We start from the raw sequence: 15,424 nt of genomic DNA, 5'->3' as shown, positions 1-15,424 counted from the left end.
CAAAGCGTCGGCCAAGCAGCGCAACCCCGGTGCTCGTCCGCGCCCGCGGAGCGGGGTGCGCGCAGGAGGGCGCAGCGCTTCTGCGGGACTCCCCCGGAGGGGCCTGACCTCGCCCTTTGTTCCTGCGGCGAAAAGAGGCGGCCGGGCGGTTAGCGAGCTGTGTGCCCCGACGGGAACGGGCAGGGAGGCGATCCGAAAAAAGGCAGCCACCCCTGCCCCAGGTGTCCCCTCCCTCAGGCACCGCGCCGGGGTGAAGTTTGCCGAAACTCCTAAAAAAGCTTTTCTCTTATTTTTTTCCCTCCCTCCAGGAAAGAAAAAAAAAAACAAATGTAGACTGTAAAAGAGCCTTTAATTGGGGACTAGCCTAGGGTTGAATGCGGTTGTTGGATGGGAGCATCCAACACCACGTAACGGAGCGGTAACCCGACGGAATCGCGCACGCCGTTTAAGAAACAGCCCGCACGTATTCGCGGGACATAGATTATGCACGGATAAAAAGCCACCTCGGGTCTCGGGGGCCTAAAACATCCATGGAAAAGGCTGATTTCGCTTTAGGAGCTCTCTTTTAACGCACGCTGTACGAGTTCCACAGCGCGCACATCCCCGCAAGACTGAAAATTTGGGAACACATCAGCCAGGGAAGGAATTCGGCAAGGTTATTCGTGTCAAAGCAGGACACTTGGGTTTCTGTTCCAAGGTGCCACTGCAAGCAATTACTTTCTTCAGGTCCTCGAAAAAAAAATAATTGCATGATTTAAAATGAAATACGTATTGATTACTGCGCTAAACGACACTTCAACGTGCTAATATCGAAGCGCTGTACTTTGGAAGCTTGGAGAATTATTTGAGAGTTATTCTGCTTCTTTCACTGCAAACCCCTTCGGCCTCATGCGGGTCACCGGGAGGTAGATGCCTGGAGGTGATGCCGGTGGTGGTGAGGGGTGCAGGGTATGAATCCCCCCGCAATGCCCTCAGCTCTTTGCAAGCCCGAATTTCGCCAGCCGGTGGGCGAGAGGGAAGACAGAAACGAACGGGCCACTGAGCTAACGGCGGAGGGGAAGGGGGCTCGGGGCAGAGCTCACTTGCCGCGGGGCTCGACCGAGCTGCGGGGTCCGCAGCTGCCGGGTGAGGATGCAGAGGCCGCCCCACGGCGTTTGGGGTTCCCCGGGGACTGCCCCCGGCACGGCCAGCCGCAGCGCATGGCACCGTGTGGTGCTTAGAAACTCCTCGATCCCGCAGAAGATAGCAGCGACCCTCCCTGATAGCCAGCGAAATGTGCCGTGAAATGAAAAGCAAACGTGCCTCGGCGGGACGGCAGGATCGGGCCCTTTGGGAGCACTTTACACAAGGAAAACTAACAAAATTAAACGTCTCGAGGAGAAACTCAAAGCGCTCCAATAGTAACAAAAGGTGCTGAGCGGAGCTAATGTTAACTAGTAGTGCAATTTTCTATTTTTCCTTAGAAAATTAATCTTTTGAAGAATTATTGTTTTCCCTCCTTTTCGACGGCGGTAAAATCAGTCCGGAGGAAAGTTGAGGAAAGTTTGCAGCTACAGCCCCGCCAGGTAAACCTCGGGCGGCCGAGCCCCAGGGCTGAAGGGACTTTGGGGTTGGAACCGGAGGGCACCGGGCAGGGCAGGAAAACTCCTTTTCTTAACCAACTCCGCACACCGGAGCCGCACAGCTCGCTCCGGAGCTGGGAAACACTAATGTGGGGGGCCGGGGTGGGGGACACAGCGGGTGAGGGCAGCAGCCGGCCGCGCAGGGCGGAGGATGGATGCTGCGCACCCCGGTGCGGAGCAGCCCAAGTGCAGAGAGGGGCTGCGAAGGGGACCCTCGTTTTTCCTTTGGGATCCACCGTCTTCCAGCGAGAGAAATAAGCATCAGGTGCGAGAGCTTTTCTGCACACGCCGCTGCTCCCCCAGCACCTTTCTGCCCACACGGGATGCCCCGGGATGCTCGGAGCCCCCCGCTGGTGCGGCCCCGGCTGCCCGGCAGCGCTGCCCCGGGTCTCGGTTGAGTTTTTGAGTCTGGTGACGTCCCATGCCGGGAGAGCCCTGGTGGCAGAATCAGGGCTTTCGCAGCAGAGATGCCTCCGGGAACACGCAGCTCGCAGGGCAGCCGTTCAGCACCGGGCTGCCGGTGCCCCGCCGGCTGCGCCCCGGCAGGTGGTGGGGAAAAAAAACAACAACAACAAAAAACCAACTTTAACAAATGCCCCCCTCATCCAGGAGCGCACAACGGCGTTGCCATCAACGGCGTGCAACGAGCCACGAGGTGTGAAAAATAAAATCAAATTAAAAAATGAAGAAAAAAAAAGCAAAGCGCAGGGGATGGTTGGGTGGCTTGCGAGCATCCCCGGAGCTGCGGGTTTTTTGGACGGGCGCTGCTGCTTGTGGCCGAGCCCGGCCGGGACAGCGGCCTTCCGCGGGGACAGGCGACGGCCCGGGGCGCGCAAATTTGCGGCCGATGCGCGCAAAAAGGGCCCCGCGGAAGGGAGCTGCCGGCGGCAGAGGGCGCTGCCGCCCCGCGGATGCTCCGGGCCCGCGGATGCGCCGCCGCCGAGCCCCGGGCAGGGACAGGACGGGCCCGGAGAGGCTTCGCTGGGGCCGGGCGGTGCGGGATGCCGGCAGAAAGCCGCTCCCACGGCACCCGGTGGGGAGCCCCGGGGCCGCCACCCGACGCCCCGTTTTTTTCCTCTTTTGTCCCCTCCGCATCCCCCTGCTCGGAGGTGCTGCTAAAGCTGGGCCGTCACGGCAGGGCCAAAATAAGGGGAACGGAGGGTTTTAGGGCTGCTATCCACGCTGGAAAGCCGGGCTGTGGCAGCGAGACCCCCTCGGAGGACATCCACCTGCCCGTGGGGCTCCGGGTACCCGGCCCGGCGCTGCGCCTCTCTCCCTTCTCGCAGCGCTCTTTTGTGAAGGGTTTGCAGCACCCTCGGCCTTACCTCCCGGGCTTTAGGATGCCCAGGACGGAATCAAATTGTGAGTTTAACCCCGCTAATTCACGCAAGCCCTCTCCAGGCACGACCCGCCTGTGCCACCTCTCCGCCCCGCTGCGGACACAGCTCCCCGGGAGCAGGGGAGCGGGGACGGACAAATCCAGCCTGGAACAAGAAAAGTTCCGTGCAGGCTGAAACTTTCCTCCCCGCCAGCCCCCACCCGGCAAAGTTCAGCCTGGATCAGCCCGTAAACAACCGCCTTACCCCGAGGTCTCCCGCATCTGAGGCCTTCCTCGCATTTTCTTCTTGGCTCGGCTTTTAAAAGATGAGTATTAGTTTGGAAATCCGAAGCTAGTTGCCTCTGAGGCCAGCCATGTAATTTGACTGCGAATGTAGCGCACCCCTCCCTCCGAGAGAGGCTGCCTCCAAGTGTGTTTGGAGCAGATCGGGGATTGCTGGGAAGGGAGCCCCTGCCAGATTTTCTCCTCGTAGACGCCAAGAGGACAGGGGAGAGCGGCCCGTCGGGATGCGGGGCCGGCAAAGCCCCCGAGAGGAGCTGCGGGAGCCGTGCCCCGGTGGGCACCGAGCGGCCCCGGCCCGGGCAGCGCAGGCAGCGGCGGGAGGTGCCCCGGGACACGGCTGGAGGGTGACATGGGGAACCAGGGGGACGCGGAAAATACTGGGAAACCCCACCCCGAGCCCTCTTGGTTTCTCTTCCGACCATCCCCGGCCTATTTTCTCCGTGACAAAACCAGGCAGCCGGTGCTCCCCGGGCTTTGCACCCTGCGGTTGCTCTGTCCGAGGGCAGGCAGGCACATCCATCGATAGATAGGGATGTATAGGGACGTATGGATGTACACAGCAGGCACAGCAGGCGAGCAGGGCGCGGAGCGGAGCGGCCACAGCCGCCGTACGGGGCGCGCCGGGCCGAGCCGGGTCGGGGAGGGGAAGCTCCAGGTCCCTGCTCCCTCTGAGCAGCAGCCGTGGCCTCCCCCTCTCCTCCCGAGAGCAACGGGTCTCCCTCCGTGAGGGGATTTCAGCCTAGAGATTATTTCCCAGGGAAGAGGGGCGAGGGAAACGGAGTGAGCCTTTTGGCCGCTTTCCCCCGCTCGGCGTGCGTGCCGGTGAGGCTGGTTTTCACACGGGTGTAATTCCTCCCTCCCCGGCTGCCGAACTGCTCGATGCAATTTTCAAAGCAGCCCTGTGATTATCTCAGGATGTCTGGAAAAAAAAAAAAAAGGAAAAAAAAGGAAAAAAAAAGAGTTGACTTTTTTTTTTTTCCAGTTTAGATTCATGTTGCAGTCCCGGAGAAGTGTAAATACGCAGATGCAGATCGCGTCTCTTCCTAGGAGAAGGAAAAGTTTCTCTTTTTCTTCTCAGTGCTTAGGAACCGAGACCCCATCGGGTTCAGCACCCAAACACCCGCTGTGTTTGGGGCACTTTCTGAGCCTGGCTCCTTCCAACGCAGCCAGCCGTCCGCACGGGCGGCGGTACCGCCGGCTCGGTGAGAGGTGCTGCAGAAAAGGGGCGAGGGGACTTGAAAAGCTGAACCTCGGGCTGTTCCCAAGGCACACGAGGGGGTAAATCCGCCTCAGCCCGGTGGGGCCGTGCCTTTCTGCGCCCGGCGGCCGGGAGGAGAGCTTCTCCCAACCGTGCGAGAGCCGCACCGCGCTGCAAAATCCCTCAGAAGCCTTGAGTTACGCCTTCCCTGCGAGCACCTCTCTCACTTTGTCCCTGCCATCGCACGCACGTGTGTCTGTGGTGTCCGTAGGTGCAGCCGCTCCGAGTCGGGGAGCGCGTTTACGTTTACACGGAAAGCGAACTTGTCCCCGCACCGAGTGCGCGCAGCGCGGCGCACACAAAGGGAAAGGCGTCCCTAAACAAAAGGCGTAAAAACCCGGCATCCTCGCGTGCCCGGCGCTGTTTTGTCCCATCTATTTAGCCCGGTTTGCTATCGGGTCGAAAATATCGGCTAGCTGCGAACGGGGAGCGGGGAAGGCGCCCGGAGTTCAGCTCGCCCTTTACTGGAAAGAAGCGAGGACCTTCCCGGCACCGCTTCGACAGCGATTTGGAGCCTGTTTTAATGCGGCGGAGTAACGGATTCTTTGTGGGTAAAGTGGAAAGGAAAAAGAAAACAAAGTGCGTGAACGAAGGAAAGAAACGCTGGGCTGGTTTTAAGCCTCCCCCCGTCCCCTCGGTTCGACAGAAACATTAATTTACATTAGCAATTCTGCATCTTTAAGATAAATTACACAGCGGCGTAATAGATTTAAAGCACGCCAGATTTTTTATCATTAATTGTAAATGTGCAAAATACCTGCTGGTACTTCACTTTAGAAGAATGTAATTGGCAAAAATGGGAGGCTGATGAATAGATAATAGATCCTTAACTACCAATAAACAGTAAGCACCAGCCAAGAGTATTAGGATGTGATCATAATTATTCCGCGGCCCCAGCCAATGGGAGGAGAAGAACTCAGCCCTAAAATCATCCCCGGACCCAAAGGTAATCGCGAAAATCCGGCCAGGGCCGGGACCGGAGACTCTCTCCCCTGTCCCGTAGGGGAGCGCCCGGCGGGGCCCGGCTCGCACCATGCCGCTGCCCTGCGCTTTGTCTGCGGCCCCTCGCCGTGCGGGGGGGCGCCGCTAACTTTGCAGGAGGAGGGCAGCCCGTCCCCGCAGCGGCACACGACGCCTTCTCCGAGCGGGGCACCCCCCCCGGGACGGCGGGGCTCCGTGCACACCGAGGTAACCCCCGGGGGGGGCCGGCGGAGCCGCGCTGCTTTCCTCCTTCCCCCCCCCCTCCCCGCACCCCGCGGAGAGATGCGGAGCACCCCCCAGCCCGCGCCGCCCCCGTCCCCCTACCTCGGTCGGCCGCAGCCGGGGGCGCGCTGCGCTGCGCGGGGCTTGCGCGGGGTTTGCGCGGGGCTTGCGCGGGCAGGGCCGGGCGGGTGCCGCGCTCCCCCCGCGCCGCTCTGCGCGCTCCCGGCGCACTCCGATCCGCGGCTCCATCCCTCCCGATGGCGCTGCCCGGCGCTCGCCTCCCCTCTGACGCACTTTAAAGAGTCTCCCCCTTCAACCTCAAGGCGAGTAATAGCGACCAATCATCAAGCCATTTACCAGGCTTCAGAGGAAGCTGTTTATGTGATCCCAGCACTAATTAGGCTCATGAACTAACAAATCGTTTGCACAACTTGTGAAGGGGCCGATCACATCCATGGATTGTCTCTGGACTTAGGGAGGGAGGGGGGGGGGGGGCGACCGCCTTTTCCTTGCAGGAGGGAAACTTCTCCCAGCAACTTTTTTTTTTCTTGTGTGTGTGTGTGTGTGCGTGCGTGCGTGTGTCTCCCTTTTGGGTACCGCTGGCTGCCGCTGCCTCCTTTCCTCCAGCCCCTGTCTATTTATGTGTGTATCTATCCCTCCTCAAGTCACTCCCTGCTGCAAACTTCCCCGGATCGCCTCCCGCGCACCAGAGAGCCAGGCAGAGATTCGCTCGGGGACTCTCGCCGCGGCAGCATGTTTCAGCCCGCACCCAAGCGGTGTTTCACCATCGAGTCGCTGGTGGCCAAAGACAGCCCCTTGCCCGCGTCTCGCTCCGAGGATCCTATCCGGCCGGCGGCGCTGAGCTATGCCAATTCCAGCCCGATGAACCCTTTTCTCAACGGCTTCCACTCCACCGGCAGGGGGGTCTACTCCAACCCGGACTTGGTCTTTGCAGAGGCCGTCTCGCACCCGCCGAACCCGGCCGTGCCGGTCCATCCCGTGCCCCCTCCCCACGCCCTGGCCGCCCACCCGCTGCCCGCCTCGCACTCCACGCACCCGCTCTTCGCCTCGCAGCAGAGGGACCCCTCCACCTTCTACCCCTGGCTAATACACCGCTACCGGTATCTGGGCCAGAGGTTCCAAGGTACGTGCAACTTCTCCTCTCCCCCCTTTTCCCACCCGCGGCCGGGCTCCCCCCGTCCGTCCCCAGGCATCCCCCGGCCCCTATCCATCCCCCGGCCCCCGGGAGCCGTCGGAGCCCGGCGGGTCGGGCTCGGCCGCGGGTTTGCCCTCGGTTTGGGCTCCCTTCGAGCAGGATCAGGGCACCGCCGGCCCCGGCTTCCCCGGGTTTTTGCTCCCCGAAAGAAGCGGGGCTGGAAAAGCCGCCTGGGTATTTTAGTTCAAACCTCCGGAGCGACCCCGAAAGCCGGGAGGGGTGCGCGGGTGGCGCCCCAGCAAGGGGCTGGGACGGAGCCCAGAGGAAGGAGAAGGGGGAAAAAAATAAAAATAAAAGCCCAGCGCATGAGAGAGCCGAGGATTTGGGGCTGCCGGGAGAGCCGGGGCTGAGGGCCGGTGCAGGCAGGGAAAGCCTCCGGGCTGCCGAGTGATCGCTGCCCAGCTGAGGGAAAAGAACCAAACCCAATGGCGCCCAATCAATAAAATCCCCCTTCTTTAACCCTTTGCGACCGGCAGCTTCTTCTCCGAAGGGGGAGAAGATTTCCTCCTGTAATGGGTCCAGTAATGGGTCCTGCTTCTTTCGTTAAACCAGCGAACAAACAAACAAAAAAATCAGCCTCCTCTCGGAGGACTCCATCTGTTGTTTTTTTTTCTCCTTTTTTTTTTCTTTTTTTTTTTTCCAATTTTTTATTTGTTATTTCCCAACGAAAACAAACCACCTGCGAGCCCCCTTTTTCCCTGGCCTTCCGCAGCCGCTGCAGCCGGGCTGGAAAAGGAGCCGCTCTCCCCGAAGCCAGGCGGACCGAGATACGAGCTGGATTATTACCCTCGCAGAATAAAATTACAGGTTTCGCTCACCAAATTATTTGTCACAGCCATCAGGCGATTGGGAAGGAGCGGGAGATGAAAGGCGGAAACGTCCCGGTGTTGAGCCACAGCCTGCTCCCAAACACACCCTCCTCCTGCTGCTGCTGCTGCAACGATTTTTAAGGCACTTGCGGGGAGAGACCCTCGGTGGGTTTTCCACCTTGGATGGACCGATTTGAGGAGATGCAGGGGCCGGCCGGCAGGGCGAACCCCCCCACCCAAAAAAATATATATAAAAAAAATAAATAAAAAAGGGGAAAAAAATAAAAATCCCTGCTCCGCAGCAGGCCGGCTCCGGTGGGCACCCCGGGGCCTCCCCGAAGTTTGTGTGTCCCACCCCCCCCCCCCGGGACCAGGGGGACGAAGGGGAGAAGGAGGCCCCGGAGAGGGAAGCGGGGCCCGGCGGCGGAGCGGAGCCGTGCTGGGCCGGGCCGGGCCGGGGCCGCGCTCGGAGCCTTGCCCTGCCTCTCAGGAAATAAATAAGCAAACAAACACGGAGAGATACGGCGGGTGAGGGAGAGCAGGGCAGCTGCAGGATGAAGCCGCAGACACCGCAGCCGGGCTCTGGCCAGTTCCTTTACTTTTTTTTTTTTTTTTTTTTGCGTGTGTTTTTAATAGTGCTGCCTGCCTTGTGTTTACGGTTTGATTTTCTCCCAATTCTCTCCTTCCCCTGCTTATTCCTTGCACCTAGTTATCGAAATAATATTTTTAAGGTCGCTTTCTGGATTAAAAAAAAAAAAGAGAGAGAAAAAGAGAGAGACTGAGAGGGAGGAAGGGAGGGAGAAAGAAGAGGCAGAGCTCTCCGGCGGGTAATGGTGGGAGACCCAAATTCTTGCGCTAAAAACTCCTCTCGAGTGCTTTTGGGGAAGGTGTTTTGCTAATCCCCGTTTTGCCCTGCTGCCCAGGGAATGAAACCAGCCCGGAGAGCTTCCTATTGCACAACGCACTGGCCAGGAAACCCAAACGGATCCGTACAGCTTTCTCCCCATCCCAATTACTGAGACTGGAACATGCCTTTGAGAAGAACCATTATGTAGTAGGAGCAGAGAGAAAACAGCTGGCACACAGCCTCAGCCTCACGGAAACTCAGGTAAGGGGAAGCAGCTGCGGCCGGGGACGAAGCGAAAAAGCCGGGGGACGGGGGCGAAAACCCCGTGCAAAAACCCCGTGCGGAGGTTTAGGCCTCCGGGAAGGGGGGGCGACGTGGTTCCCGTCCCCGTGTGGCTGCGAGTGATAAAAATTCGCCCGGTTTTGAGGGCGACCGCCTTCGTTGGGGTGGCCGCAGGCAGCCCCGGAGCTCGGGTGCCACCGCAGGGACCCCGGCGTGGGAAGGGAGCGGCGGGGATGGCGATGCGCCGACGGCAAACGCGAGCCCCCGCTCGGTTTTTTTGGGAGCCCGGTGTGCCCCTCGGAAATATTTACACGTTAGGGCAAAAGCCCGGAAAACAAAAGGCGGAGGGGGAAGGAAAAACAAAAACAAAAAAAAACAAAACACCTCTTTGGATCCCGGGATGGAAATGCAGTTTTCTGGATAGCTTTGCGCTCATTTCCAGCCCCGGGTCCGGCAGAGGCGAAACGAGGAACCAGCCGGGGAGGGCACGACGATTAAAAATAAAAGCGGAGAAATTAGCGATGGCAACGAGCCCCCTTCCCACCCTCCCCCCCCCCTCACCACCCCCCTCCCCCCCCCCCCCGCCGGCTGGCCGCGGTCCAGGGCTCCAGCGGAGCCCGCTGCGCTCGGGGCCGGCCGGGGAGCGGGGGGCTCGGCGGGCACCCCCCGACGGCTCGGCCCCGAGGCGAGGGCGCTTTCCACGGGGTTTTCTCGTCGCCGGAAGAGAGGCCGGGCTTTTGGGGGGGTTGTTGTGGTGGTGGTGGTGGTGCTGGTGCCGCTGCTGGTGCCGGGCTTTTGTTTTGCGCCCTTCCAGGAGGATCGTGGAGAGAGGGCTCCAGATGGGGATTGTCTTCGCTACAGTATGTGGCACTGTACTTTAAAAAAAAAATAATAATAATAATACCCAGCCGCAGCCTAGTTCAAAGTTCCCAGTAAACAGAGCGTTCTCTGGGCGGATTAAGTTGTAACACTTTTTTTTTTTTTTAACTCCTTTTCGTGGGGGAAGCAATAAAGAGGTTGGAGCTTTTGTTTTAAAATGTCTCCCTAACAAAACAATAAAAAGGGATCGCCACTTTTATGAGGTTCTCCGAACAAGGGACCGGTCACAGGCTTATTTCCACTGGAAAGCTGTATTTAAGGTGGTCTTTGTGCTGCTTGATTCCGAAGCTGGTTGGGGTCTTTTGTCCGGATGTCAAACCCCCAGTCCCCTACAAATGAGCTCCCTTTTGGGAGATCAGCGTGCAGAAATGAACCGTCCTCCCCTTCAATTAGCAAACTAAAAGCAAATTAAACTCACCCCTTGTTCCCCGCTCAGCTTTTTAATGGGGGACTTTTGGAGAATATGAAAATGCAGCAGAGATGTGTGTCCGGCCGGGCAGGTCTCTGTTCTGAAGAGGCAGCGAAGCGGGTTAAACCAGCTTATTAAAATGCTCCAGTTCCCTTTTCCCCCCTCGCTGGGGCCTTTATCAGGCACTTTCAGACAGAACCAGAGTTTAAACTGCTTCGGGGAAAAAAAAAAAAATGTTTACCTTTGGCCACTACGAGGAGTGTGGCCAGCCCTGGAGATAGCTCCCAGATCAATACTATCTGTAATTAAAGCACTGAAGTCAGCTGCCGGATGGTTAAGTCAGATTTATTCGGGGCTGAACAAATCCGGAGGGACATTTAGGACGGCATTTAGGACAGGTTTCGCCGTCAGACGATCGCTCCTGGACGGCGAGCCCCGCGGAGGCGCTCGGGGCTGCGCCGGACGTTTTTAATTTAGGCCTTTTTTCCTTTTCTTTTTTTTTTTTTTTGTGTTTGGTTTGGTTTCATTTTATTCACTTCTCCAAGAGCAAGCTCTCACCCTCACACCCCGTTTAGGGCCGAGCTTCTCGCTGAGCTCCGTGCGCATCGCTCCCGGTGGCCGCGCCGTACTGTGCCATACCGTGCCGTACCGGGCCGGGCCGGGGGCTCCCGTGCGGGGCGCACCCCGCAACTGACCCGGTGTCCCCGGAGCACCCCCGGGCTCACTTGCCAGCCGCTGGAGCCCCGCAGCCCCCGGGGGGAGCGGTACCGGGGGGCGCCCCGCCGTCGGGGCGGGCGTGCGGGGAGGCGGCCGGCGGCACTGCGCGGAAACTGCGCGGAAACTGCGCGGCCCCGCAGGGGGGTGTGGGGGCTGCTGCAGGTGTCTGGAGGGGCTCAGGTGGTCCCAGGGTTAAGGGGGTCCCCGGAACAGGGTAGAGGCCAGGTAGAGGGCGGCGGGCTAACGGGCGGTGCCTTTCGTCCCGCAGGTAAAAGTATGGTTTCAGAACAGGAGGACGAAGTTCAAGCGGCAAAAGTTGGAGGAGGAAGGTTCAGACTCACAACAGAAGAAAAAAGGGACTCATCACATTAACCGGTGGAGGATCGCCACCAAACAAGCCAGTCCAGAAGAAATCGACGTCACGTCGGACGATTAAAAAAAAAAAAAAAACAAAAAACCACAAAACTGGCACTTTGGGACTTTTTCAAGCCAGCCACCCCACCGAGATAAAGTGTTAGAGGCTCACACACCCCGGCGTGGCGGTGCGGGGAAGGGACACCGGGATCTTCTTCATCAAATCGCCATCCCCGTCTGGGAAGGCAGCCGCGAGCGAGCGAGGGCGAGACCGCGAGAGGTGCAGGCTGGGGCACCGCTGGCACAACTCTGGCAAAGGGGATCTGTCAATCAGAGCCAAAACTCCGGGACGAGGTGATTGACAGGTATTCCGTTTCTCGCAGTCCACTTTTAAAAACGTAACGTCAAAAAAAAAAAAAATTTCGGAAAAAAAAAATCTTAAAAAAAAAAATCTTAAAAAGAAAAAAAAAACGAAAAAAAAAAGAGAGAAAGAAATAGTACCACCTTGCAGGACGTTTTTTGCACTTCACAGTTTTTTTCCGTCTTTAAAAGAAAAATTTCCATAAGCAGCCAAAACCCACACCTGTTTCAGAAACTTGAATTGCATGTGTAAAGCCGTCTGGGCATAAAAAAAAAAAAAAAAAAAAAAGGAAAAAAAGAGGAAAAAATGAAAAAAAAATACCCCGGTTCCTAAAGACAGAAATGAATTGTAATTTTTCTCCCTTTAAGACAGGTTCTGTGTGCTTTTTAATTTTATTTTACGAGAAATGTGCAGTCTGTAAACATTTTATGATAACTTCTGGCGTCAAAGTGTTTGTGAAAGCTAAATGAAGTAGCAGTAACAAAGCATAGTGTTCCTTCCCGATGGACAAACACGGGGGGGCAGGGGAGGGACGGGGGGGCTGGGGCTGGTGATAACTTTTTCTTCCAAAAAAGAAAATCAAATTAAATTACCCCCCTCATCTCCCTCCCCTCCCCAGTTATATCCCCACCGTGAAAACGGCCGGTGATTATTTTTTACCACAACTAAAGCGCAAACCCAGCCACCAGGTTTGGCGGTGGGGACACCTCCCAGGCTGGGACGATCCAGAGAAAAAGGACTTAAAAAAAGGACTTAAAATCGCGGATTGATTTTTTTTTTTTTTTCCTAATGGCCATTGGGGCGATTTTCAAGCACTGACCTTATAACGTTCCGAGATCATAGAGCTACTAAAAAAGAAAAAAAAGAAAAAAAGAAAAAAAAAAGTGACAAATGTTTCCTTCATGTCTTCTATACCAGAATGTAAATATTTTTGTGTTTTGTGTTTAATTTGTTAGAATTCTAACACGCTATATACTTCCAAGAAGTATGTCATTGTCAATATTTTGTCAATAAAGATTTATCAATATGCCCTACAATTTGAAGCCATCTATTTTCCCCTCTCCCCAGACTTTTTCTCGCTCCGGGCTCTGGAGCCGCGCAGCGCATTCCTGCGGCCACGGGCGCATCGCCTTCATGAAGCCGCTCGCTTGTAAACAGACCTCTAAAAATAAGCCGCAGAGCCCCACTCGCCGTAAATAAACACCTTGAAAAAAAAAAAAAAAAAAAAGAAAGGCACAAAAAACCAAAGCCAGCCCCTTCCCCGCTCGGAACCCGAGCCGCGATGGGAGGCTGGTCCGCAGCAGCGGCTCGGCAGAAAGGGAGAGTGAGGCTGCAGCAGGGGTTTGCTTTGCAGAAATATGTATTTTATTTTGCGGGAGAGGATTTTTTTTAATTTTTTTTTAAATTTCCCCGGTCTTGTCTTTCACATCCCCTCCGCAGGTCGCTGCAGGGGCTGCGCCCCAGCCGCCCGTGTCCCCGCCGCTGCGGGAGCGATTCTGGGCTCTGCGCAAAACTCCAGCCTTAAAGACCTGGGGGGGGGGGAAAAGTAAAAAAAAAAAAAAAAAAAAAAAAAAAGTTGTTCTGGGTCCTTGAGGAAACTAGCTGGTTTTCTGGGGGTACACAGTTGTTTTTTCATGCTTCATTTGCTCCTTAGCCTGATAGACTGCATTAATCAGTTTTATTTCCATTGATAGAGAAACCTCGTCTGCTCTGTTCGAGCTACAAAGAATCCTGCAAGCTTTTGTGAAAGTGCAAATCAGTTTAGGCAATTATCATACCAGGAATATGAAGGGGAAAGAGGAGGCATTGCCCAGTGGTCTCCTTTAATCTCTTAATCCGTGGATCCAGGGGGGCTAGTTGGACATAATTTAGGACAATCTGACTACCCTTTACACTGTGATAAGGCGAAGTTACAATGCATCGCGAAAATACGAGCTTTGTTAAACATCCTGCCTTGAAAAGTTAAGATTAGACATTCCGTGCACGTGTTGGCTCTATCGGGTACTATGCAAATTTTTATTTAAAAAAAAAAATCCGATTTTATTATTTTTTTTTACCATTGCTCCTTATACAATCCCGGTGACTTTCCATTCACCGGCGCTCCAAATATAAGAGAGAGGCCCAGGCAGGGCTCGGACGCATGTCGCAATGCGGGTCCCTTCCATTTAAACCCGGGCTAATTATTTCGTGGAGCTATTCCCAAGGTAAACTTCTCCCGCCGCCTTCCCCCCTTCCCGCAGAGCTGACGGTGCAGGTCGTGCAGCGAAGCAGGGCGCACATTTCCCCTCGCTCACCTCGCCCAAGTTAGCCTGCGCTCCACTTCAAACCCATGCAAATGGGCAAACATTAAACGGGTCGCGGCTAAACAGCAGACTCGGGCCTTCCTAGAAATTGTTTCCCATCTTGATAAAAGGCTTATTTCTGCAGGAACCATATACTTTTTCCCCTCCTTTTTTTTTTTTAAAAAAAAAAAAAAGTGAGGAGAGAAGAGGGAGAGAGGGAAAAAAATTAAGCGTCCTATGTAGCGTAACAGCAATAAAATCTTCAGAGAATGCCATTAGCTTTGAAAAAAAACCCTAAAAGCTTTATTACAAACCAAGCTTTGAAAATAGGGGGGATTAGGAGTCTGAAAGGGTCCCACAATGGTTAGAAGAAAAGGTTTCATGCTAATGAGGTTAATGCCCTTTGTATCTCAGGACTCCACAACTTCATTACTCCCTATCTCCGGCTGCACCAAGCGGCTCAGAACACTGCAATCCACTCCAGCTCTCCCCTGCCTTGCCTAGAGAAGGATTTGATAGCAGCTCTGTTCAAACTAGATAATTATATCTTTTCAAGTCGGAATTAAGATAAAGAAAGTGAAGCAAAGGCGGCTAGCCTTGATCCACTGCAAACAAATTTGGCGCACTTTCTAGTCTCTCTCCCCCTGCCTCAATAGGCAGGACAGTCAGCTTATTAGACCCTCATTTGCTTTATTAATTCATCTATTTAAAGTGGCAGGATTAGAGAGAGGGAGAGAGAGGGAGAAGACTAATGCGGGACGGTGGATGCCAGGCAACGTGGAAATATAAATATTGGCGAGATGCTATCCGAGCGGTGTTTAAAAATACATTTTATATTAAATAACTGCGCGGGGTGGGGGAGGGAGGGTACTTTTCGGGTGGCGAATTGCAGGCTCGGGCGGATTTTTGCCACTTTTTCGAATGCGATTTTGGGTGCCTGCTCGCAGCCCCCGGACGACGACGACGGACGGACGGGAGGAGCCGGGGGGTGCAGAGGGCTCTGCCCTTGGAGCCCCCAGACCCCGGCCCAGCTGCGCGCCCCCCCCCGCGCCCCGCTCGGGATGCGCGGTGCGGTGCGGAGCGGTGCGGGGCGGTGCGGGGCGGTGCGGAGCCGGGGGCTGCGGGGCGAGGGGCTGGCGAGTGAGTGCGTGGCGGAGCCGCTGCTTGCCCCGCGGTCTCCCCCTCGCTTTTGCTCTGGTTTTAGGTTAAATGTGTGTGTCCCCCTCCCCGCCCCCCCGTCCGTTCCCCAGACGTGTCACCGCGGAGCAGCGGCCGCAAAGCGGTGCGGTGGGGTGGGGTGGGGTGGGATGGGGTGGGGTGGGGGGGGTCCCGGTTGCGGCCCCCTCCCCAAACCCCGTCTCCGCCGCCTCCTCCCAGCCCGTTCCCTGCAGATGGCGAGGTGGCGAGGGCCGGATCCGGACCTCGACGCTTCCCAGCTTTGCTCCGCACCTGGGATCTGGCCCCTCTCGCCTTGGGGTTTTTAACCCTTTTCCCTCGAACAAAGCCGGCGGCTCCCGCCCCCCCCAAGACCACCCCCCCCTCCCGGCTCGTCCCCCCCCCCGCA

At 56.5% G+C, this 15,424-nt stretch overlaps 1 protein-coding gene and 1 long non-coding RNA gene across 12 annotated transcripts in view; one reads left to right on the top strand and one right to left on the bottom strand.

Annotated features, from left to right (window-relative positions):
• Nucleotides 1–6,030, bottom strand: part of LOC106045231 (uncharacterized) — a 48,471-nt gene extending 42,441 nt beyond the window's left edge. For 6 of the 10 annotated variants that reach the window (XR_010833005.1, XR_010833010.1, XR_010833001.1 and 3 more), the window contains exon 1: nt 3,206–5,491. This is a non-coding gene — a long non-coding RNA (uncharacterized lncRNA). Of the gene's footprint in view, nt 1–3,205; nt 5,492–5,806 lie in introns of those variants that run through there. The other 4 variants (XR_010833002.1, XR_010833009.1, XR_010833004.1 and 1 more) reach the window with 1 other exon arrangement.
• Nucleotides 6,031–6,220: 190 nt separating this feature from the next.
• EMX2 (empty spiracles homeobox 2) lies at nt 6,221–12,612 on the top strand. 2 transcript variants are annotated; one of them, XM_013195577.3, is made up of 3 exons: nt 6,458–6,848; nt 8,653–8,837; nt 11,132–12,612. In XM_013195577.3, exons 1-3 carry the CDS (start codon nt 6,458–6,460, stop codon nt 11,297–11,299), a joined length of 744 nt encoding a protein of 247 aa, XP_013051031.1. In that variant the 3' UTR covers nt 11,300–12,612. The 2 variants fall into 2 exon arrangements, with proteins under 2 accessions (XP_047913274.1, XP_013051031.1); XM_048057317.2 differs by lacking the exon at nt 8,653–8,837 and having other exon boundaries at nt 6,221–6,848.
• Nucleotides 12,613–15,424: the final 2,812 nt, after the last annotated feature.

The sequence above is a fragment of the Anser cygnoides genome, chromosome 7, assembly GCF_040182565.1.
Source record: "Anser cygnoides isolate HZ-2024a breed goose chromosome 7, Taihu_goose_T2T_genome, whole genome shotgun sequence".
Classification (NCBI taxonomy): domain Eukaryota; kingdom Metazoa; phylum Chordata; class Aves; order Anseriformes; family Anatidae; genus Anser; species Anser cygnoides.
This window is presented reverse-complemented; position numbering and strand designations above follow the sequence as displayed.

Excerpts from the sequence above, each read along its gene's own strand:
- EMX2 (XM_013195577.3), top strand. The coding sequence starts at position 6,458 with ATGTTTCAGCCCGCACCCAAGCGGTGTTTCACCATCGAGTCGCTGGTG. Across the intron at positions 6,849-8,652 it reads TCTGGGCCAGAGGTTCCAAG|GGAATGAAACCAGCCCGGAG; the intron begins GTACGTGCAACT and ends CCTGCTGCCCAG. Across the intron at positions 8,838-11,131 it reads TCAGCCTCACGGAAACTCAG|GTAAAAGTATGGTTTCAGAA; the intron begins GTAAGGGGAAGC and ends TTCGTCCCGCAG.